The sequence below is a fragment of the Haemaphysalis longicornis genome, unplaced genomic scaffold (genome assembly GCF_048455015.1).
Source record: "Haemaphysalis longicornis isolate Haplotype H1 unplaced genomic scaffold, Haemaphysalis longicornis Haplotype H1 scaffold_7, whole genome shotgun sequence".
Classification (NCBI taxonomy): domain Eukaryota; kingdom Metazoa; phylum Arthropoda; class Arachnida; order Ixodida; family Ixodidae; genus Haemaphysalis; species Haemaphysalis longicornis.
The window spans coordinates 194,777,958-194,802,901 of record NW_027526422.1 but is presented as its reverse complement, the minus strand read 5'-3'; the positions used below and the strand labels follow the sequence as shown (position 1 = coordinate 194,802,901).

At 46.5% G+C, this 24,944-nt stretch overlaps 1 protein-coding gene across 1 annotated transcript in view; it reads left to right on the top strand.

Annotated features, from left to right (window-relative positions):
- The first annotated feature begins 640 nt into the window (after positions 1–640).
- Positions 641–24,944, top strand: part of LOC144146738 (tetraspanin-33-like) — a 40,519-nt gene continuing 16,215 nt past the window's right edge. Inside the window, exons 1-5 of the mRNA XM_077678665.1 lie at positions 641–804; positions 4,868–5,150; positions 8,227–8,370; positions 19,878–20,143; positions 24,425–24,500. Coding sequence (XP_077534791.1) covers positions 641–804; positions 4,868–5,150; positions 8,227–8,370; positions 19,878–20,143; positions 24,425–24,500 — 933 coding nt within the window. The remainder of the gene's footprint in view (positions 805–4,867; positions 5,151–8,226; positions 8,371–19,877; positions 20,144–24,424; positions 24,501–24,944) is intronic.

The window sequence follows — 24,944 nt, the reverse complement described above, 5'->3', positions numbered from 1 at the left end:
GCTTTTTTAGCGGCCATATGTCTGTATGTGGTCTATACATTTTGTTTTCTTGCCCTACAAACCAGTCTTTAATACATACTTGCGGTATGACATTATTGATTCCATCGTGGCCGGGTTACCCAGCAGGTGCTGTCTGACAATTTAATTAGGACGTGCGAAGGAAGCGCGCAATGAAAGCGAAGCTGCGCCTAAACAGGCCCAAAACAAGCCTCACTAAAGCACACGACAAAGCCGGGTCGCACCGATGCGCCCGCCGGCGTGAGCGCGCGGGGAACGCTGTGTAAATTACCCGCGCCATTTACACTGTGCCACAACAGTGAAAACCGCCCTTCTCTCTGCAGCTGCGTTGTACCGCACGCCCCGAAATAACCGTTCGCTGGTAGAGGTAGAAAGATTTACTTTATGAATTCAGGCTCATTGTTCAAGCTCAGAAGTTGCCCCTCCATCATTACACACAATAATGACCCTCCAATCATTTTCTTTTTTTACGGTGCCCGAGAGAACAAGCAAAATGCAGGAGGGGTACTAAGACAGCTTCTCCGGAAACAACTCTTTGCCCTGCGCAGCTGGTGTACCCTTAGCCCGGAAGGGGACGCTCGGGACCAGCGAAGCGGGCGGAGTGACTTCAGAGCCGACCGTGATGCTGGACGTGCACCCGTACGTGCGCTACCCGCTCCTGGTGATGAACCTGCTCATCTGGGTGGTCGGCGTCATCATCCTCCTCGTGGGCGCCTACGCCTACCTCGACACCTGGGCAGGGGTAGGACAGGCCACGCCCACCGCACCCTCTTACAGCTTCTACAGGTACGCAACCTCCAGGTCTTTGTGCACGGATTTTCTCTGTTGCCACTGTGCAACATTCGAATAGGTTGTGTGCCTACTAAATGCCTACTAAACCATTTGATCTTGTGTTTGAAGGGCAAACACGGGTAGGCCAATCGTAATGCCACAAAAACAGCAGCCGTCAATAAATGTGGACTGCAAGTTGTGAACCAAAGTTTACTGTGCCGACCATTTGTGCTGGCTAGCTTGCTCTTCTGAACGTAGTTGCGGCTGAGGTTTTAGCAGCATAGTGGAGATGCAAGAACGGGCAAAAGCCCATCCTGGGAGGTATGAGAAGCCAGAACTGAGAACAGTGAAAGGTCTCTCAAGATTCAAGGTTCTCAACCCCCTGAAACAGCCTAATTATCGGCAGACCCAGCCGTTGTCCCATCGCTCGTCTTTGATAATATTTTGACAGCAGCATTCATTTTTCCGCTGTCATAGACTTCCGTGCAGGAGCATCGTCGCAGCTGGAACCGCTACATTACAAACTCCATTGTAGTGCACAAGGAATGACTTAAAGCTTCAGCCTTTTCCATTATGTGATTTAGCCTATAATTGAACAAAAAATTATGGTTTATTCCGCGGTTTCAAGCAGTATGACAAGCAAAAGTGATGTTACAGAGAATTGAGAAGAGAATGAGGAGCTCCTAACATAAATCGTGCCGCTATTCGTGTTGGGAGACGTTCATTATCTAGGAAATAATGGGTTGACACCAATGCCTTTCCCAAGCCGAGCTTTATTCATTAACCAATGATTTCTCGACTTATGTGTGCGATTTCATCTAACTCAAACGATTTTAAAACAAACTAGAATAAGAGCTACAGCTGCTACAATACTAGATTTAGTGCTCACAACTTTCTCGGAGCTATGTTATGAGATTACGCATATGCAAATATGAAGCGATCATGTCCTACTAAATTTTTTGAAAAAATAATGATACCTATACGTCTTTTCAACGTCCTTTTCAAGAAAATGAAGTCCACACACCTTGCGCGTTTTGCTTAGCTCTTTGACCGCGCGGGGAAATATGGATCCGATCGCGGCGCTAAGAAGTTACGGTTCTGGGTGTTGCTTCTGTATCTGCTCGTACAGCCAGGTGCGGAGCACGTTGGCATTTCGGAAAGCCAGGCTCATCAAAGACATATTGACGGAGTCAACGAAATGCTCAATGAAAGCGGCACTGTTTAATAGCCTCACAAACTGAACGCACTGGCAGAGCAATGTTCGCGCACAGGGGTAAAAAAACAAACGCAAACGAAAGGAAGAAACTTGTAGAGAAACGCAATTACTCATCCTACTGGAGCACGCGTATATTCTCTTCTGGAGGAGTGGACTCAGAAGAACTACTACAAGGGGCAAAATTGTTTTATTGCCTTCTGTTTATTGTAGCAGTTTGCTTCAAAGAATGAACAAAATTATCAGATGTGTGCGCCCACCCACACTCGGAAAGGAAGCATAACCGAAACCGCATGTGAGCGCCGGGATGTCAGGCCGCAAGAAAAGCTCGGTGCGCTTGAACCTAGAGCATGCACGGAGAAGAATAACGAGCACCACATGAGCACGGCGACTTGCCGCAGCGCGCGTGCAACACCGTGCAAACGCAGCGCGCGTGCGCGCACGAGAAAAAAATGGCAGAAGAATATAACAAAACTACGTTGCGTAACCCAATACGTAAGGCTGGTGGTCACGTGATTTTTTTCGCTGCTGGACTCCTTCGCCCTCATGCAAATTCCGGCCCTCCCGTAGCAGTCCGCCCCGGCGCTTCGGGTTGTGACCAGCGCTGGCTATGTACTCGAAAAGAACTAACTGTTCTCGGAAGTTTCTCAACGTTGTTGCCGGGCTATTCCAGTTCGAGATTTATTTGAACCGGGCCTATTATGCAAGGAGATGTACGTACGCCCAGTGATTTTTAGCGGGGGGCTAAAATACCAATAAGAGCGAGAGCATTTCAAATTAATTTTCACGTAGCAGTAGCTGTCAAGTGGGCACACGATTTCGCTTGCCATGCCAATCGCGCAAATTCGTTGCAGCACGAATGATATCTCCTGATAGCCATGCGCAGCAATTGCATGATTTCTTTATGAAAACATCCGCGTATCCTTGGTAGTTTCAAAGAAATCAAATTGTTCCGCCGCTTAAAGCTAACCCGAAATCCTGGATAAATTAGGAAGTTTTGTATTAAGATTTGATTGGCATGTTTTCTGGTTATATTGTTAGCATAGGAATTTGTGTTTTTGTTCAGTAGTCTGTTTTGTTTTAATAATAGTTCTTTAGCATGTGGAGCTATATAAAGTCAAACCCGATTATAACGAACCCGGGTAGAGCAAATTACGCTATATATCGAACAAAAGCAAATACGTTACGAAAATGCATTCGAATCATATTCCTTGTAACGCAGTTCACATAGGATATATTGAACTCGGCGCGCCTACAATTGCCAACGAAATGCGTTGTCTCGGAGCGGCGATTGGGGTGCTGATTGACCATGATTGAGATGTTGAGCCTCGCATAGACCGACGTGACTCCCAACAGGTTCCGTAACTGTTTCAACGCACGGAATTCACGACGGAGCCCATTCAGCCAGCGAGTCCGTACACAGGCGGCATCATCGGCGAACTGCACGAAGAGCTCGCCAACGTTCCAGATGCTGTGCCCAAAGCAGTCTCCCCAGAGAAATTCCTGGATGTTAAAGAGTATGTTCCTGTCAGTGTGAGCCCCTCGAGCGCACAGACCGTCGCTGATATCATGGAAGCTGGTGCTGCTGAAAGCACCGAAGAGACTAAGGATGTCACAACGCAAAGCCTTCCGATGCTTTATGAAGCGCTTCCGCAGCCGATGTTCTCAGCCAATATTGCTTTGATATTGAAGGACACGTACTTGAACTGGTGCAAACGATGTCTCGTGTAGAGAATGCGGTGCTAGCTGGTGCCGCCAAAACGAAAGCGAAAAGAAAAAATTGCCCATTTCGTATAAAGTAGGCCGTTCAGGCGGAAAGTAGCTTTTAATGCATGCAATGAATGGATTGTTTCGTGTATGCTTTGTGTTCGTTTAATTATGTGCGAATGGCAGGGGGGGGAAGTCCAGCGTATTGCGAATTCGTAACAAAATATTCGTTTTAGACGGGTTCGGCTATATCGAATTATTGGATATATCGAACTAATCGTGGCGCATATTGCAGTTCGCTATAACCGGGTTTGACTATACATTCCGTCCTCGTGCTCACAGTTGTACATTTTGTGAAGGGCACGTGCCCCATGAACGATGCATGTGCCCAGCCTCCTCACAAACATCGCTGCTAAAGTGGGCTGGAAAATCTCGCACAGCCGACTGAGAGTTAAACAAGTCGGCATTGCACCAAGCCCAGCATATGGAAGAAAACACAGCATGTTGACGGAGTCACGAAATGATTTCACCCGCGGCCGCACTGTTCAATAGCATCCCAAACCGAATGCACTGAAAAGGCACATTTCTCGCGAAAGGGTAAAGACAAACGCAAGCGGAAAGAAGAAACTCGTAGAGCAGACACGAAACTACACCGCGGCCGCAACTTTGAGCCCAGTGGACCGGCCGCGCACCCCGTCAACGCTGCCGCCGCAGCCGCCGACACAGTGCAACTCGCGACCGCAGCGCCCTCTCAGCGCCTAGGGTAAAGTCGCGCCCACTTTGGAAGGCCCAGTTTCGAAACTGAAAAAGTATCTATAAACGCTGGAAAGACTAACCAAATTTTTTCACTATTAATCTTCAAAAATTGTGGGTAAGGTTACTTACACATCTCCAACAAAACCCCGCACGCATGCCTAGCTGGCGCAAACGTGGACCGGTCCACTTATATAGAATGAACTGAGCACATCCCCTATCTGTGCATTTTGTGGATGTAGAGACGTGGTTGCTCAACTATGTCGCATTTAAGGTCTTATGAGTGCATTCTTGTTTATACCTGTTCCTCAAGGCTGGAAACATCTCATAAATATTGTTTGTGTATATTGACGCGATTACGGTTGCGCCCATTATTGTATCGTTCCCGTTTCTTTCTTCCTCCAGTACGTTCCTGATCAAGATGGAGCTGACGGTGATGCTATTCGGCCTGCTCACCATGTCGCTGACCTTCTGCGGCTGCGTGGGTGCGCTGCGCGAGAACACGTGCCTGCTAAACGTGTACTCGTCCTTCATCACCGTCCTGCTGCTGCTCAACCTGATCGCGGGCCTCGTCGTCTTCTTATTGCCGTCGCAGATCGAGAAGCTCCTCGCCAAGACCTTCTCCATCGATGTCATCGTCCACTACCGCGACTCGTCGGACTTCCAGAGTCTCATGGATAGCATCCAGGTTGGCTATACACTCTGAGCTTCGTTACGCCGGGTGCCTTTTCGGGGAACCTGGAAATAGAAAATGGTACATGCCCCTTGTTCGTTGTGACGCCGCCATCTCGTTGTCCGCATTTCATTTTTGACTCTTACATAATCGCATTACGCTCAACGTTCATCTCGTGTTTTTCAGTGGATTATACGTACAAAGTACAGAAGCATTGACACTGCATTCCTCGCCACAAACTCTCGCTCAGTCTATTCTTCAACGTATAGCTGACAGAACAGGAAGTTAGTTGTACTACTTGCTTCAAGCAGCCATGAAGAGAAAACACAAGTTTGGTTCATTCCAAAGATTGTCTCGTTAGAATCATACTGACACCACTTTTAACGTAAACTTCGCCTAAATAAGCTACATAATTAGGAAAAACGGGAGTGGTCATGCGACCCACCAGCTCATTTCCCGCAACAGAACCTATGATGTCACATGAGCTAAGCTCTGCGATTGGTGGAGGCTGGCAGAAGCAGACGCAAATTAGGTAGAGCTTACAAACTAGACGAACGAGCGATTTGCGCTTAAATTTAGGGCACATTATTTACAAAGCAATAAGAATGATGGGACAAACACTGGAAGTTACGAAAGCACATGTAAACATAGAAGTACAGATGCGTTCTGCTGTTCGTACTGCGTACAGCATGCTTGGTTTAGCTGCACAGCACTACAGGGCTTGGGGTTGTCTCAGACGACACTGGCCGATTGACGCAAGCAACGGTGTCTTACATGACACCTTATTGTCGAGCGAACACTGTTTCAGGGAACGAATATTTTGTCCCAGAACAAAAACAAGCCAAGTTTAAATGCGGGCAAAAACAAACCAAACGCTTGCCACGGTATGGTGGTGCCATCTAGGTTCGGGTAACGTCAAGAAACGCGGTAAGGAACCAACACCGCTGTACAGGGTGGAGACAACCTCTGAACGGTCCCGTGCCGCCGCAATTGGGCCAACGGGCTCAACGCGTTATTCTTTTCGTTTCCCACGAGACCTAGCAACGCGAAAGAGACAATATGATTCAAACTTCTTCAGTAAACCGCGTTGCGGCGATAATTTTAGCGCGTTTTTGACTAAATGACTTGCTTTGGCGGCGAGCGAGCAACCCAAAATGGCGGCACCAGCGTATACGTGTCTCTACCCTGTACGGCGGATGCGTGAATGAAGGTACTCTAGGCTGCAGAGAGGTCGGTTCCTGTGATGTCATTGCAGACCCCGAAGACAAACGATTTAGCGGGAAAATCAAAATTTTAACTTAAATTGTTCAATTTCTCAGTGAATAAAGCATCGTTTGTATCCGGACAAGCGCTGGGGGCACTATAAAACACGAAATATTTCGAATAAAACCAACTTGCATTTTCTCTTCATGGCTCCTTTCAATCTTGAAACAGGAATCTTGAAACGTCATAAAAGAGCAGTTTACCACAAAACAAAGAGATGAGTGGTGGTCGCTGGTGAATTCGTCGGTTTCTTAAGGTGTATACGACATACACAATGCAATGTTCCCCCTCCTCTCGATAGCAGAAACTATTTCTGGCTTTCGTGTGGGTGAAAGAGCAGGAAGATTTTTTGCTCCGATAGCAGAATGCATGAACAAGCTTTTAGTAGAGCCGTCTACAATGCGCAGAAATCTTCACAACTCCTTGCGTTTAAGCAAGAAGCGAATGTACTTGATGCCTCAATACCAACGCCTAAAAACTTCTGATGGTGGCACTGGGTCTTTAAGGGACAATTAGCGCAGCGTACACCTTTGCTTCTGGTAACAGTAGACATGGCGGATATTCAATACGCCAAGATTAAGGCAAAATTAATAAGTTGCATAATGATGAATACTGTATTCAACGCTTTTTATCCTTCCTAAGAACTTATTAAACCAATATTGATCTCTTTCTTCTATTTCTGTTCCTATGATGGCTGCCTCGCAGGCCTGCACCGAGTTTGATAATCGATTTCTCTGGTGACGTCACGACCTCGACTGAACAATTTCGTTGCGCATGTTAAAAACAGCAAAAATACAAACACATCCGGACATCTGTGTAACAGGGGTACTACGTAAGCGCCAGTCACTTGCGGCTGTCCGTGCGCTGTGAAAATGTACAATAAATGACAAGAGCTCTACGAGATTGTTTTCTCACTTGTGCATTCGCACTTCTACTAGACTCTACGTCTCGCAGTTGGAACATGACAACAAATATCGGGTAGAACACATGGATTGGAAATGCTCAGGCATCTCATAATCTCGCTGGGCCAAGCACGGAATGACGCCTTTTTAATGAGCCGCCAGACTATTGGGAAGGAGGGAAATTCCTCTTCAGGAAAATTGCTGTGTAATGAGCAAACTATTTCACCCGTTGTAAGTTACAAACCGCCCAGTGAATCTAGTTACTAAGAGGTAATCATCATCGCCATCGTACATTTAAGTCAATTGAGCGGGGTTGCTTTAAAGCAAACTTTCATAGCTTTAAAGCATAATAAAAGTTTATTAGCAGTAAAATTGTTAAATCAAGTAAAGGAAGTACCGACGAATATTGATTGTTTTTTTCTACTGCGATAGATGCAAATATGTTAGCAGGAGTCGTAAAGCTTCTCTTCAAGTGTTTGCAGCTAAAGGGAACTTATTGTATTTCCAAAGTAACTAATCAGCTTCGAGAAATATATTTTTAATGCAGTTGGAAAGACATAACCGCAGCAATACAGACAGAATTGGAAATGGTTTTATGTAAATGTGCAGCCACTAATTCTTGGCAAACGCACTGCGTACGGAGCACTGGACGATGTAATTTAATAGGTAAACATTTCTTACAAGCGTTAATTTATTCGTTATCAGTGGTGTTTTTCGTTAAAAATTAGGTGCGCCGACTTAAAATTTGTTGTCCTAGAATAGCAGCATGGTTAAGACGTCGGTGTCAACTAAAGTTACATCGAGACTTGCACTCATTAACCTTCGAGTTGTAACGCTGAAAAAAACAGCCCGCTTGCTAGCCGCGTACTTTAGGCGGCGGGTGCGATACCGCGCAATCATGGCCTCGCTTTTCACGACCATCGCAGATGGGAATGCGATGCTGTGGCATTTCCAGGCTCAGCTTCCGTGACTGGAACGCCAACATGTACTTCAACTGTTCCCGCACGAACCCGAGCATCGAGCGCTGTTCGGTTCCATTCTCTTGCTGCAAGCGGATCAGTTCCGACCAGGTGAGCTTTAATCATGGTGCCCATCATATAGTCAGGAGTGGCTGACACGATATCACTACGTCGGGCGGATTATCTGAGTTCACGAGTCCACCGTCCTTCTTTGCCTCAATGGTGTCCTGTTAAAGTTATCTTCTTGCGAAGGGGAAAGCAAGCAGTAAGAGTATGAGACGGTGCACGTTCGAAAAGCGCCTCCAAGTCACGAACAGTAAATTTCTCCTGTGACTCGGAGGTCCACACACCGCAGCTAATACTGGGCTATAAGGCAGGCTGCAAGAGAAATCGACATATTGTTTAGAGCCCGAGTGAACCTGTGATCTGCGCCGAAATCTAGACACATGGCATTTTTTTTCTTTTAGTTTTCGCCTCCACCTGAACACAGTCGGAATTCGGGGAACGGAACTCTCTACCTCGGGAACACAGAAGCAAAGGCCTAGGAACTGAAGCACCTTCGAAAATAGGCAGCCGTGTCACTTAAACACTAGACACTCCACCAATGCGATATCGGGATGCTGCTAACTATTCCTGTATTAACAAGAGGCTTCATAAAGTTCTCTGAAAGAAAACGTTCATCAGCTTGGGCAACAGCAGAAACGCAAATATAGGAACGCAACGCATCACTCGAGAACAAAAAGCGAGCGTAGTGGATGGGGAAGTATACACACCTACAGCACTATTCTAGTAACAGAATGAGCTGGGCGGAGTAATTAAATTAGAGCTGTTCTACTCAACGTGAAAGCTGTCGGAAGTGCAGAGCAGTGATTCGCCATAATGGGCTCTGGCGCCGTTGTCCTCTCACGGCTACCACCCATCACGCTCTTCAAATCCCTGTCTCAAACATCTCTTGATGAATTGAACGGAGGCTTGTCCAGTGCCATTCAAATTTACGGCCTTCGCAATGCTCGCGCACCCCCGAACTGGTACAGTGCGAGCGGGATGTCGCACGGGTCGGCGTGTTACTGCGCAGTTTGGAACGCGTCATTTTTGGCAGCCACTTCTTTCGATTTCTATCGTAAAAATTATAGTGAACAAGAATTCTAATCCACTGTAGTAAACACTAACCTAACGGGCGTTCCTAACTAAATGAACGTGATGGTTGGAGGTTATATACCCAGGTTTTTGCCTCAAATGTACCTGCAATTATTTTTGTGCTAAACGACGAGGAGATGTATGACAAGCACCCGTGGTTTATTTATTTATTTATTTATTTATTTATTTGTTTATTTATTTATTTATTTATTTATTTATTTATTTATTTATTTATTTATTTATTTATTTATTTATTTATTAAAAGCCTGAAGGCGTTACAGAGAGGAGTGGTTACATTTCATACAATATTAGTTACAGCCGTTTTGAATGATGTGGGATGCGGAATGCTGACGATGGAGGCGGGAAGGTGGTTCCAGTCGTCGAAGGTCTTGGGAATGAACGAGTGAAAGTAGGGGTTTGCGCGACACTGAGGAACCCCTACCTTGAACCTGTGATCGTTTCGTGCGGAGTTGTAGAATGGAGCAGAAATGAGAGCCTGTTTTAGAACGGGGTTAGTAAAATAAATCTTATGAAAGAGGCACAAGCGTGCAATTTTCCTTCTAGCAGCAAGGTCACTAAGTTTAAGAGAAGATTTAATTGACGCGATGCTAGCGGTTCGTGGGTAGTTTGTGACAATGAATCGAGCAGCCCGGTTCTGAACGGCTTCCAAGGATGAAGACAACACCACCATATGAGGGTCCCAAATCGATGATGCATACTCTAATTTAGATCTAACAAGGGCTTTATATAGTAAGAGTTTTAAAGACACTTGAGCAAGAGCAAAATTACGGCGCAAGAAGCCAAGCATGTGGTTAGAATTATTGGCAACATAATTAATATGTTCATGCCATTGCAGATTAGTGGTAATGTGGACACCAAGGTACTTATAAGAAGAGGCAGAAGATAAATGTACATTGCTAAGTTCGTACGGAAATAGCTCAGAAGGGTTATACTGCTTAGCGCCAGAAGAAACTCATTATTTTACATTTGTTAACGTTAAGTTGCATCAGCCAATTATTGCACCAAAAAGATACGGTATTAATGTCACGTTGGATAGAGGCTGAATCTTCCGGGTTAGTTATTTCACGATAAATCACGCAATCAACAGCAAAAAGTCTAATTGTAGAACGAATAATGTTAGGAAGGTCATTAATATTAATTAGGAAGAGTAAGGGACCTAACACGGAACCTTGCGGAACCCCAGATGTTACGTGTTGCAACGGTGAGTTACAATTGTTAGCACTTACATATTATGTTCGGTTAGACAAAAAACACTCTATCCACTTGAGTAAGCTGCTTTCTATGTTAAGAGTACGAAGTTTTAACAAAAGAAGTTGATGGGAAACTGAATCGAACGCTTTTTTAAAATCTAGAAAAATGCATTCGACAATGGCACCCCGGTCTGTTATGGAAAATAAATCATTAGTGAAAACTAAAAGTTGCGTTTGGTGCGGTTATCACCATATAAACCGCTTGTTTTCCGAAGAATCTCATCGGGTCTTTTTCGCCGCTTTATTTTGGGGCTCTCTTTGGGTCCGTTACGTCGCTACGCCACCTTTTTTCGGTGGTGGCTAGACAGCGCGACAGCGAACGAGATACGGTGACAAGGTAGCCCCTGATGTGCTCTGCACTTAAAAGGGCCCTGAAGGCAGACTGCTAACTATGGGGTGGAGTTGAAATGTTTTTGCACGAAGGATGGATATGCATGACCAGAAACGGGAGCAACTAGAACTCTTCGTGCTACCTTCGCCCTGCTGTGGACATCAGCAGACTGATGAAGACGATGATTTAACGTCTTCATCATGCTGTTCTCTATGCAGATACAATAAAGAAAGCTTTCCATCTCCAGTTTGAATCCTTAAGGCAGTTTACCTCGCGTAACACTTATCACCATTTGAGCCTTAGCTTTCTGGAAAGGTAACAGAAAAGAAACCTTTCTTGTCGGCCGACAGATGAACTTCTGCATTTAGGTCATACTGGTTTCCAATGTAGTGTCCTGCTATCCCAGTCTTAAAATATCGGTTTCATCTATTTGGCTGTTAATATTAACATTCCAATGATAAGTCATGTGTGCCCAAGAATCTCTTAAAATGCGCGCACGTATTTGAGAGTGCACCTTATATTCCGGCATAAACAAATACATAATGACTATATTTGGAGAGAACAGCTCTGTTAAAGCTACAATTCCGAATAAAAAGTTTCGTAATTTGGTGAAATAACTGAGGAAATGAAGTATATAAATTATACTTCAACGCGATCGTTGCGGAAGAAATACCTAACAGCGCGCATTTAACGTGCAGCGTTTCTCACAGCGAAGTTGTATATTTAAATAATTTACGCTAAAGGTCAAAGGACTAGGATACCACGTTCTCGCACTACCGGCGGCAATTTACTCAGCTGCAAGGATTCAGAAATAAAAAACAAAATTGCTAAAAGACAACGGTCGTAGCGCCGTTATAAGTTTGGTATCACTCGGTTTATATCGCCTCTGAAAAAAGTCTTCACGGATGCCATTTGTATTTAGAAGTGAGGCCGACTTGAAGGGGATCGGTGTAAACATGCAGACCCACTTTATACTACTCTACCACTGCCGCATATTTTGACAGCATGGTGGAGTGGTGGTGATGTATTTAGAAAGCAGGGAAGAGAAAAGAACTGGGGATATTGTTACAACCCAGTCCAGGCAAGGGAAAAGTGGGTTCAAAGGATAGGAAGACAGAAAGGGAGGGAAGAAGAAGGCGAGTGGGGTAGTCTATGTACCGTTCGTCTCGTCCAAGGCTCGATGGTTACAAACGATGCACTAGTGTTGTAACAACCAGGAAGTTGAGGAGGTGCTGGAAGACTTCCCGTCAAAAGGCGTCTGAACACATTGGGAACAGGAAGTCTTCCACCTTGTGGCTTGGTGCACCGAGTCACTGGAGGGCGGCCGGAGTTCCTCCATCACGGTGTCATCGCGGTGTAGGAGTTCCAATTACCGTGGCACGAGCACCGTAATTGCTCGAGCGTCTCGGGCTCTGGGCAGTCGGCGCAGTTGGGGGTGCCCGGAGGCCCTGGTGGTGCAGGCCGGCTCCCACGTTGCAGCAATCAAGCCGCAGGTGAAGCAGGAGCGACCGGGCGTCCCTGCTGATGCGTCCTGGCAGGACCCGTGGGGTTCCACCACTGACCACTCGGGCATCTGGATACAGGGCCTCTACCTCCCGGACCAGGATAGTCCTTGCCGCGTCAAATGGCACCACGTCCCGGGAGGCTGGAACCCCTGCCTGGTGAGCAGCACTCTTGGACAGGGCGTCTGCTACCTCGTTGCCCATGGTGTCCACGTGCGATGGCAGCCAGTGAAGTCGCAGTGGACACCCCTGGGGCTCAACCGCATGAAGCTTGGCCGCCAGCGACCGCTCTACGTAGCAGCTGGAGCTACCTGGCTGGTGAGCAGCTCGCAAACGGAGGAGGGCAGACCGGGAGTCAGTCACGGTGATGGCTCTTCGGACCTGGGTCCCCTACTGTAGAAGCAGGTCCGCGGCCAAGTGGAGGCCAGGCAGCTCTGCGTGGATGGATGAGGCCGGGAATGTCAGGCTGCACACCTGGCTGGTGCCAAGTTCCAGGGCCGTACAGGCGGCTCCGGCTCTGCACATCGACTGGTTCACGGAGCCATCCGTCTACATCTGCAGACTCCCGGTAGCGCCGTCCTGTAGCAGGGAGGCCACCTCCTGGAAGATGGCCTGGGGTGGAGTGGACCTTTTGCTACGCACCCCCAGCAATGTTTAGCTGATGCGTAGAGCCTGCCCCGTGCCTGGAGATGTTGGCTCCAGGCGGGGCCGCTGCGGAAACGTGATATGGCTCTCGTAGGTACTGAGCAGCATACCCATCCAAGAGTTGGGCCGGCTGTGGTATCACTGGAGGAGTGCCGCGCCGTCCGATGAGCCCTGCGTGTGGTGGATGTGGTGGAACCACACCTGCAAGGCGCGCATCTGGATAGTCCAAGAGCCTGCCTCTGTGTACGTCGCCACCACCGGATATGTGCTCGGAAGGCCAAGGCAAAGCAGGAGAGCCCGGCGTTGATCAACCTCGAGCTCATCCCACCGGCGCGGCTTGAGTTGCACGAGAGTCAGACCATAGAGGACAGCGGACTACAACATGGTCCTCGGGTCACGCGACGTTTCTCTCCCTTCCTGGCATTGGAATCCCCTTGTGCGCGGCGAACTAGAGCGAGCACTGTGATTGGCGAAGCCGCATTACAATAAAACGTCCTGGCCTTTCACCGAACGTGTGCGTTCCTATTCTCTGACATAGAGATCGGACCACTGGACTTGTATGTAATTCATGGTAGCAAATCGCCAATACAGGTAAACCCCGACATAGCAAATCACCCAACGAGAGCTCCGGAAGGAAGCACTCTGATTTTTCACTGCGTAAACGCATTCCTGGCCGAGTAAACGCCCTCTCCCGCTCCGCTGGATCAACGTTGTAGCGCCCTAGATTTACACAAAATGCGTAATGGGCGAACTGAACAAGTTTAACCGTTATACCAGTGTGGCTGACGATAGTTGGTCGAAGGGAGCTTCAAAAAGCAAAGAAAACCCCTGGAAAATAACGCGAAAAGATGCGAGGATGAACTACCCAAATGAATTACTCTTATACACCACCTTTACAAATGAACAGAAAAATACAAAAACGCCTAGAAAGGAAACGGAAGTGCAAATAAAAACAGTGAAAATGGACCAACCGTCTAAGAGCCTGCATTCGAACATACATTCATATCTGCCACAATTAATTGTTCTAGTAGCGTAAATGGAGATAACTAGCCGAAGGGAAATATAAGACAGCAACCCCTACAAAAACAAAACTACCAACGAGGTAAAAATGCATTACCGAAGACAATTAGTATATGTATTCTATACAGCGGCCACGCAGGAAGGAGACATTTAATTGGAAAAACGTTTATTAAGCCTGTAGTAAAGCACTCACGCGTGATTCAGACGTCGCCTACGTCGTCGTCTTGGTGGGTGCTCTGCGAGGATCCTCGCAGTGCGTTGCCGGCTCGCGCGGTCCCCGCCTAGCCAGCGCCTAATCATAAGTTAGCTTCGTTTGGGTGTTTGGCGCAGTCCTATAGCATGTGCTCGAATGTGGCCGTCTCCCGGCGGCACGCCCGGCACTTGTCGTCGGGATGTGATTCTGGATACATTTTGTGGTGCAGTATTGCTGGGCTCGGAAGCGTTCTAGTTTGCAATTGCCTGACCATGACAGCCTGTGACCACAATTCACACCGACTCCGGGATGTACGAAAGTTCGATGCCCCAATTGTCGTAGTTGACTACTCTGGCAATATTTGTCACTACATGACCCTCCAATATACATGAAGAAAGAAGTGGAAGTTGGAGCCATTCTCTTGGCAATTCGATTACCAGAAGTATGAAATGAAAGCATAACATCACTACAGACTCACAAAGGACATTATACAGTTTTCCAGAGGCAGAATACCAAGCGCTTCGGTAAGATATTCTTATCCGTAGCCCGGAGTGCTAACAACGTCAAGTGGACAGCTGGATCCAATGGTCTGAACGCGTACGACGCACTATGCAAGAGGCACATGAACTCGCATACCGTGCTCCTTGGGACCACGTCTACCACACTGCCTACTTCGTAAAACGTTAAAAACGAATCCTTATCCTATGCCCAGGGACGTCATATTTCCCCTTGCTACAACGAGGTCTGAATTCAGAAGAATCAAAAACACTGTGGCCGAAAAACCAACACAGTTACCTGAAAATCCATGTGCGTTAAAGGGGCACTGACACAAAATTTTGAAGGCGAGATAACTTCGGAGATAAATTGGTGGGAACACATATACATCATCTGCAAAATATCAGCGGTTAATACAGCCTAGAACATATTTAAAATCAATTTTGAAGTGTGCGAAACGCAACCGAGCGGCCAGCAGAGGACCACGCGCAAGTGTAAATAAACAACATCCAAACACGTCACGAGTTTGTGTTTGCCGCTTCCGCACTGCCGGCTCGCCGCTCCAATCGGAGGGCCGGAGGGCGGAGCTTCTGCTCTCGAGAACGAACGACCCGATCTTTGGCGGCGGAGGCGCCGTGATTTCGTCAGCTCATCGGGCAGCTGGCCGCGACCAAAGTTCCACAGCGACTCCAGGCACTCTGTTTCTATTACTGTTTATTACCATTGGATGCGGAAACGCGCCGGAGGCACGAAAAGCCCACTGAGCAAGCCGCACGGTCGCTGTGCAGGCGGCGGCCACGGCCGCGAAGTGGCCCATGCCGGCGCAGGTAGCTCGAGTGATAGCTTGTTACCGCTGCACGAAATTGTCCCCAAGTCCCGACCATGGTGGCTTACATGAGAAAGGAGTTAATGATGCCATGGCGGGTTGCATTAAAAATTGTCATCTGCACCGCTTACGAGAGCGGCACTCGAATATCCGCCGCAGTGCTAAGCCGAACACATCTGTAGGCGGACCTGTAGGCAGACCGGCTGGCTGCTCCCAGCGCGCGTCTTGCCACCCACCGTCTCAAGCGTCGCGCGTCGTTCGTTAGCCGCGGTAGCATTTGCACTCGCAGCGCCTGCGTCACATCCACGGTCGCTTTTTAATTAGGCGCCTCACGAGATCAGTACGGGGGGGCATTAGCAGAAACTGCCGTCGATGCGGATTCGACAGTGCTACGGCGGCTCTGCTCTGTAACTGTGATATCCCCCCGACGGTCACCTGGTCAGCTTTCTTCACACAAAATCCACAAAATCCATCGTTTCGCGGCACTCGCTGAAACCGAAACTGCGACTGGCCGCATTGAAACTGCCTCTAATTAAACAACCATCGCACGCTGAAGCAAATGAGGTTTCTACAGGTTATAAGTAGGTCACTAGCTACTTATCGCAACAAAAAAAACAAGATGCAAAATTTTTGCGTCAGTGCCCCTTTAAGGTGTTAGGCAAGACATCAGACATCAACTTAGAACTTTCCTAAAATAATGGGAAAATCCGCCCTCTTGCGCGCAACTTAGCCATGTCCAAGAATATGGCCAGGCGAGAACAACTCCAACATGACATATTCCACTTTATCGAAGCATGAGAGGCAGATCTGACCAGCTCGTTACCTCGAGATCAGCGCGAACTGATGTAGAGGGCAAGGGGAGGAGCTGCTGCATCTGGTGGCGTAGACTCAGGTTCCACCGTTGAGCTCCCTGCCATCTCTTTACCCCATTTTCGTAAACCACAACTGTTTCTTCCTCAACAACAATCTTCTCTCTCTTTCTCTCTCACTCTCTCTCACTCTCTCTCTTCGAAGAAAACAAAATTGTTCAGCCCAGCCTAGACATCACGGAATAGACATTTTGATCCCATGCCACCTGCTGACATTTTTTCCCTCTTCTCCTCGTCCTCTTCCGCAACATGAGGCGTTCGATCTCATTTGGATGAAAAAATTTATTCATTCATACACTGACGCTGATTCCTCCTCCTCGCTCAAACTGACCAACACTTCGCATTCGCAACCTTTAACGCTCACATTTTAAGCCACAGAAGCACAGAGAGCGTTTGTCTCTCCTGGGACACGGCGACTAAAAACCCTTGTTGCTATTATTTCTCTTTTCGATACCATTGCGTGCTCGTGAAGCATAGATTGGAAATTCAGCAGTTGCGTACGAAAACGCTCCGTGCGAGTCGAAGTATCGCTATTGTGCCTTACATCTTAGGCTACAAACATAGATGTCTCTGCAACTTTTCTTTTTTCCAAGTGGCTGCACATGCTATTGTTCCCCGCAATAGCTTACTCCTTACCGCTAGGTTAATTCGGGTAGCGGAGTTTTTAGATTACCGGTTTCACGGCGTAGAGATCCCGGGTTCAATTCCCATGATCTCCCTGACCACATTTTTTCCTTGAGGCGCGCACTCGCAACACGTGACCGTGGGCTCCCTTCCCCATCCCCACTTTCCCACAAACTACAAGCCGTAGCATTTTCCCCCTCTCTACTTCGCCGGTGACGGAAGTTTTGTGTTAACGAACCGCATGGACAGAGATCAAGCTTCAACAGCTCTGGTGTTAAAAATCCGAGAAAACAAAACCACATAAAAATAAAGTACTCGTTAAAACGGACCAACCACGTAGTGAGCTGCATTTGCGCAAAACGAATAATTTGCGTGAAAGTATGATTATACAGTCGTTGCAATTGCGTAAGCACGGATACTTGGGAAATGGAATTTGAAAAAGAAAAAAAAAAAACACAAATAGATGTCAGAGATTATAAAATAAAATAACCAAATCAACATATATGTATCCTGTACACGTCCTCGCCAAACAAAGACGAATAAAAAAGGGCCGAAAGAGGAAAGCAAAACACCAACAAAATATCGTTGAAAGGGACCAACCGGCTCTCTATCTGTACTTGCACGAAAGCACATTACTGGCAAACCTAAATCATTTATCCGTTATAATAGCATAAATGAAGATAGTCAAATCTGGTTACTACGAACCCCAGATTGACGAATTTCTCAAATTCACGAATATTGTAGGAACCTCCGCGAGGTTGCTTATATTTTCGATGTAAAAATATTTCAGAACTACGAATTTCAATATAGCGCATAATTCAAAGTAACGCACGTAATTAATTTTCCCAGTTATAAACGAGGAACATCGGTATTACGAATTTGGCAAAAAGTAACAGCGCCGCAAATCTCGCGTGATGGAGAAACCGGGATTTCTCTGGGTGTTCCCCGAGTGCAGTAGCTATCATCATCACCATGTCAATTGCCAACAGCTAGAGCCATCACAGAGCTGTGGTTAATCTGCAGTAGCTAGCAGGCGCGGTTGTCTCATTTTTTTCTCTCGTTTTGTTAGCTCGCGTTTGTGTATCTATCAATCTTCGCACTAATCACGTTCGCGCAGGTATTTCTTTGTTGTGGGTGATTTTGCTGCGAGGGTCGTGCGATATCTAAAGATAAGTTCAGCTAGAGACAAAGTAAACAAGCGACAGCAGTCACGTAGTGACATTAGGTTTGGCATTATGACATTTGGAAAGTAGCATTAGTGTTGGATTTGAAGAAAAATGCATAACGGGCGAATTTAATCAGTTTAATCGTTATAATGGCATAAATGGAGCTAATTCTGCAAAAGAAATAACAAATAAGAAATAAAAGATTTTTAGCATTGACCTAAGAAAATCAAAAATATCCATCATGTGCGTACTCCTCAGAAAACGAAAGAAAAAATAAGGAAGACCTAAAAAAGGCAAAATGAAGAACGAATGAAACACAAGCTACATTGGGTTATTAACAACTTTATGTGCATGTAAACATATCATGTGTACATAGACATACACGCGTTAATGCGTATATAACTAACATGTGACGAGTCTGAGAGGACGTGTTAAGAACAAGTGTTGTCACAGCACGGAAAAAATGTGTTCAAATCTTTGATGCCTGCGTAAGTCAACTGAGTGAAAGCATGTTGGGAAACATGGATTTCAAGAGAACCCAATATTAAGACGTATAAGCACTTGTTAAATGGTAGGACCTGCGGTGAATTTACGCGGAGGAAATCAGGAAGACCGAAAGGTGGACTGGTAGCCTAATTGAGCTCAGCAGGTATGATAGGAAAGTCTCGAGTGTGTAGATTTTTAAAAAGTAGCATGAGGTTCATAGGTTTGCTTATAGCCCATTCTAAGCACGACGCATGTGCGATCTCGAACAAGGCTTTTCGCAGTTTATGGAAAGTCACAAATCTGGATCGCCCTTTGAAACAGGTGCTCACGCGAACAGAGCAATGCGGCCTTGAACGCAGTCATTTGTTGAATGGTATATATGATAGGGGCCGAGTACAATTTCATCCAACGTTAGGGATTATTAGCAAGATATGGTGACCGGGGTAGGAGATTCCTCTCAAGACGAAGGCACATTGAACCTCTCGGGCGTAACTGGGTCCTCGCCGTGAGCATGTTTCTGTACGAACCACTGGCTAAGAGAGAGAAGCAGGCACTGTCGGAGAGGACGGTGCCAGCTCGGCCAAGGGCGGGTGCTGGGCGGTTGACTAGTATAATAGTTTAATACTGCACGGAGCTACATAAATAACCATGTGCCCTTCGCTGGCTTTTTACGGCAACTTGCGGTGCCTCGATTGCCTTTCGGCTAGACTCCAACTGGTATTACACCTACCGAGACAGGCATGCGTTGTTGTCTTGGCAGAAAGCGATGGTCAACGCAGATGCCATTTGCTCTGCTGTGCAGCGTCGAATAGAGGGCTTCACCAGCTCGCCAAGAAGATTAGCACGGCGATTCTGGGCTGATAATGTGTTTCATGACATTGTCGAAAGAGATGAGATGCTTTCTATACTAACGATGGTCACTGTGGATAATAACGGCAAGGCACCACGCTCGGTTCATGTGAAAACTGCTTAGAAGTTTATTCCGGAATTTTTTCAGTGCCATTCGAACATTGAATGACTTTTTTTATCGGCCCTTTTACTCCCTTGGCGCAGGTGGTGAGTCTGTCGTGCGGCCGCAACGTGCTGAACATGACCGACTACGACGCCTGGTTCCAGGTGTATACCAGAAACTGCCTGGACGCTGCGCACCGCTTCGTGCGGGAAAACGTCACCATCATCACGGGCGTCTGCCTCGTCTTCGTCATCCTGCTGGCCTTCGTGCAGATGGTGACGCAAGCGCTTGTGGACGACATAATCACCATCCGGCGAATATACGACAAGTACTACGAGCGAGCCTCCTTTCTCCGTGCGGCGGCTCAGCAGGACACGGCGCCCTCGGCCAACTAGCTTCGTGCCCTTGGCCACATGCACTGGGAAGGGCACAGCGTGCGGAGGTTTACGAGCTGCTCCTCCGTGGGAAAGAACAGACTATTTACTGCAGCGAATATGCGACACTTTCAGTCGACGTCACTTTTAGATGGAACATTTTGTGCTGACCTATATGTTTCGCCAAGTTAGCTACTGCGATGATTTGGATTTCTAGTTGCGTCGTTGCGTTAGTTGCGTGGATCGTTTTCCGTTTGATCATCCTGTTCATCTTTAGGATTGAAAAAGGTGTATAATTAAAGTGAAAGTAAACATTGTTAGCCCAGGGACTTCTAAGGGCATGCGTGTAATGCACTGCTGTGTGGAGGCTGAGTTGAAATGTGTGCGCGATATCTGGTACTGTCTTCGAACGAGTACGGAAGGCAGGGAGATTTAGGGGGCATGCTACCAAGCTTTGACAAAGAAGCGGCCATTTTGATAGCCCTAAGTACCGTGAATTACGCGACGAATAAACTTTCACGTACAATTTCTGTTCGCTTTCTAAGCGCAATAAATTTGAGATATCCGTGTTGGCCCAGAACCCGATCAGCGTCTGTAATTTTTCTATTGGACATGCCGTAGGAGGTTCCTGCAGTGCACTTGATACCGGTGTGAGCCTTCTTAACTTCCGTCGTTTTTACATCACAATTCGTCGACATCCATGGTGCCATACAGATATCCTAGTTGACGATGGGCTGCTTATTTGACCTCAAAATGACTAAAAGCCCCCAAGACACGCTTTACTCAAGACTGAACAAAACACCCAGAAGGTGTGCCGGAGTGCATTTTATCACTGAATATGCACTATGCCTTCTTCCGGGCAAGAACTCGCCCAGGCAGCACAGGACTGTTCGGCCTAAAACAGGCCGGTGTTCTTTGGCCGGTGATTTTATGTCCGGCCGTTTTCCGGCAGCCATGTTCGGCCCATGTCCAAATGTGGGCCTTTTGGCCGTATACGGCCGTACTCCCATGGCTGTCCAACGGCCAGTGTCCGTCGGCCAGTCGACCGGCTTACGGTCATACGGCCGGATTCCAGCCGTAGGGCTCCGGCCATTCCAAAGCCACCCGTGTACGGCCGAAGTACGGCCGCCGGAGGACAGCCGAGATGCGGTCATTGGACTCCAGCCGGACTAAAGCTACCGGAAATACGGCCGTGCTACGGGCTTTGGAGTTCAGCCACAGTACGTTAACTGTACTGAGGCCGGTCACTGCATGTCGCGCAAGCAGATGACTCATTCGCGCAGTGCAGAAGCAGCACAAACCCAGCATTTTGGGTCCAATGCAGCCACATCAAAGTGAGCTCGCGCGCAACCACCAGCCGTCAAGCTTTCAGCGCTGCCTTGCTTAATTACCAGCCTCAGTTGACAGCAAAATGCATTTATTAACAGTGCTTACAAATTTTCGTTCCTTTAATTGCTGTGCCTCATTTACTGCGGAACACAGAAATATTCAGTTCTTTGTAGAGCTTGAATAGATGTATTGTCCAGGTCCTGATATCCTCTGTGGGGCGGCTTACCTGTAATAAACGGGGAAAGAGGAGGGGGGGGGGGCGGGCGGCGGAGGGCGCATACTTTAGTGGATTGAATTTCAGAGAGATAAATTGCGCCGCTTTTAGCCAATTTCTTTTAGGGCAATATTCCGGAACACTTTCATGCTATGACTACATAAACTATTTTTATAAGAGGTGCTTGACCAATTTTGATGTATATAAAACCGGCGTGAATGCCTTTACGGAGCGTTTTGGTTCTCAACAAGACACTCAGGAGCATTTAATATAACTCCTTCACTAAAAAGTATGTCCAGTTTTTGCCCATTTTTCTTGCAAAGACATTTTCTACTCGATCAACTTTTCTGATGATCTTGCGCAGGGCTGAACCTAAGAAGGAGCGAACAGGTACTTTTATTTTCAATCTGTTTTAATGTTGTTTTCATGAGTATACGTCCACACCACTTAATAGTCCAAAAGAGCTTAATTTTCTTCTAATGTCATACTACGTTCAAAAAATTCTAGACGCGTCGCGAATGACGCACTGCTTCAGGTGGCTGCCGTTGTATCCCTTTGTGTTCACGCAAGGAAAGGCGTAAAATTAGAGTTACATAATTTGTTTCAAACCAATAACATAGCAATGGTAGCATGCATACAGGAAACCTTGCATACTGCAACGAATAGGGCAATAAATATTTTATTGGTCAAGGTTGAATGCGTAGGATTCTCAACCCGTCGGAGGAAAACTTGCGCCTCTGGAAGTTTATTTATTTATTTATTTATTTATTTTTATTCTTTTATTTATTAATTGTTTTATTTATTTATTTATTTATTTATTTATTTATTTATTTATTTATTTTTTATTTATTTATTTATTTATTTATTTATTTATTTATTTATTTATTTATTTATTTATTTATTTATTTATTTAATTGAATCCTGCTTGCCTTTGCATGCATTACAGAAGGGAGATACATAACACTAAGCATTAAATATGAGACAAAATAACAAAATAATTTTACAAAGCGCGCTGAAAATCGTCAATATAAACAGTTAATGCAATCATACGTGGAAGATAATTACACCGAAGTATTGATGTAAAATAAAATGAATCGCGCAAGGCGTCACCTTTAAGGGAAAGTTAATAATTTCCTTTAAGCTAGCGGTCCCACTTGCGATATGTAGAATGGCACTTGGACATACTTCTCCCCTGCTACAACAGTTTTCGAATCATAGATATTACGAAAAAAGTTCAACCTGTGGTTTCGTCTGTGATCTTTCACGTCCTGCCATTTCAGTTTACTTTTACTTTCTCTCATGCTAAGTTGAGCGTGCCAATTACCTAATACGAATCGCACTGACATATTCTGTATGTTTTCGAGCGTATCAACCAGCTCTTTGGTGAAGGGATCCACGAAAACACATGCGTACTCCAAGATTGAGCGCACATGAGTGAAATACGGTTGTTCTTTTCAGTTAGATGGAGGTTCACTGAAATCTCGTCTCAGAAAGTCAAAAACATATGCAGCCGTAACTTTTATGGTGTGAACCTGCCTATTTAACCTCTAACCACTCCCTAAATAAACTCCTAGGTATTTATATTCCTCGGCCGTTGTCACAGCAGCATAATTTACGGTATACGTATCGAATTGGAATTAAGGTTTTCTTGTAAAGGTGCCGTTAACACACTGTTTAACATCCAAAAACGTTTCTGAATCAGCACACCAGGATGTTATTAAATTCGAATACAGCTGCAGGTATATGGAATCACGTTCATTCGCAATAGTCCGGTTAACTACACAGTACTTTTGAACAAAGCTATAGGTCCAATAGTAATAACAATGCAAAAACCGATTCATTCAGTTCATAGGATGAAATGTACTACGCAGAAGGTGATATGCAACACCATCATTTGCTTTTTTGCAGTCCAAGAATATACAGTCAACCACTTTAAGCTTATCTATTGCAAGAGCCAAATCGTGCGTGAACTCAACAATCTGCGTTGAGCAAGAAAATCCTGACAAAATCCGTGTTTGCTAGGATGCTGGCGATTATGTTTACCCAAATGAGTCATATCCCAAGAGTAGCTAAGCTCACCTTCAAACATCTGAACTGAATTAACAGCTAGGCTTCGTCAGTGACAAGGCTGTGTTTTATAGCAAATTTAAAATAATTTTGTTTCTAAATAGGCAGTCGTAAAATCCCCTGAAGTAACATAGTGCAGGGCATGAAGTTGATCCTACCAATGCACGAGCGAGTCTCTTCTACGTTTATCACCAACAACATAGTGCAACATTGCTTGTCGCAGTTTAATTGTAAGGAGAATAACTTGCGCTTTTGCTCGCACTTGCCTTTCTTTGGTGGGGAGTCCTTGACATGGTGGCGGTTTAGCTCCTGCGTGGTGGCCGCTTGCTCGACGCCCTTGAAGGCCAGTTATTTTGGTGAACCATCTCCATCTCGGATCGGACATCTCTGGCGGGTCGATGTCTCCAATGCTCTCCATTTCTTGAGCGAGCGAATAGCCTCGAGCGGATGCGTCGATGAAGCCGGCGGCAGAGGCGTGGTAGCGGCGATGACTGGCGAGGCTTAGCTCACCCGTCGGTGTGGCACAGTCTTCTTGTGGCAATAAATGACATTTCGATGGCCTAAACGGTTCCCTTCTAATGCCCAGTGAGTCCTTGCACCTTGCCCGTTCACCGAGAACACTCATTACTATTTGACAAACGATGTTCGTTCATTTAAAACGTAGAAACACGGAGCGGATGAAAAACGCGTCCCCGTCATTCGGCTCCCTAACGGCTTTTTCTCCCCCCAGGATAAAACCGGTCGGTCTCCTTCCAAACACGTCTGTGCATGAATTCTCGGCGCCCAGGCGCGAGCCGTTGTTCGGCTGTATGCCGTTTGCCGAAAAAATGCCGTATAACCAGATACCTTACATAGGCCGGTCTCCTCTTGAACACCGGTTGCCAAATATTCTGTGGCCATTCGCTTGCCGTAATTCGGCCGAGGACAGGTAACCGAATGAAAAACGTATATTCTGGGGCGGTACGTCCGCCGGACGCGCTGTTCACCGTTGAAACAACGAATGCACGGCAGCCGCGCTCCGGCCGGTCTCATTTCGAACACCAACTGCCGCAAGAATACGCATATTCTGTGGCCGGTCGCTTGCCGTGCTTCGGCCGATTACCGCTTCCTGAAGAAAAAACAGATGCCCTAAGGCCGTACTTCGGCCGTTCTCTTTCTCAACATCGGCAGCCGTAAGAGAACTA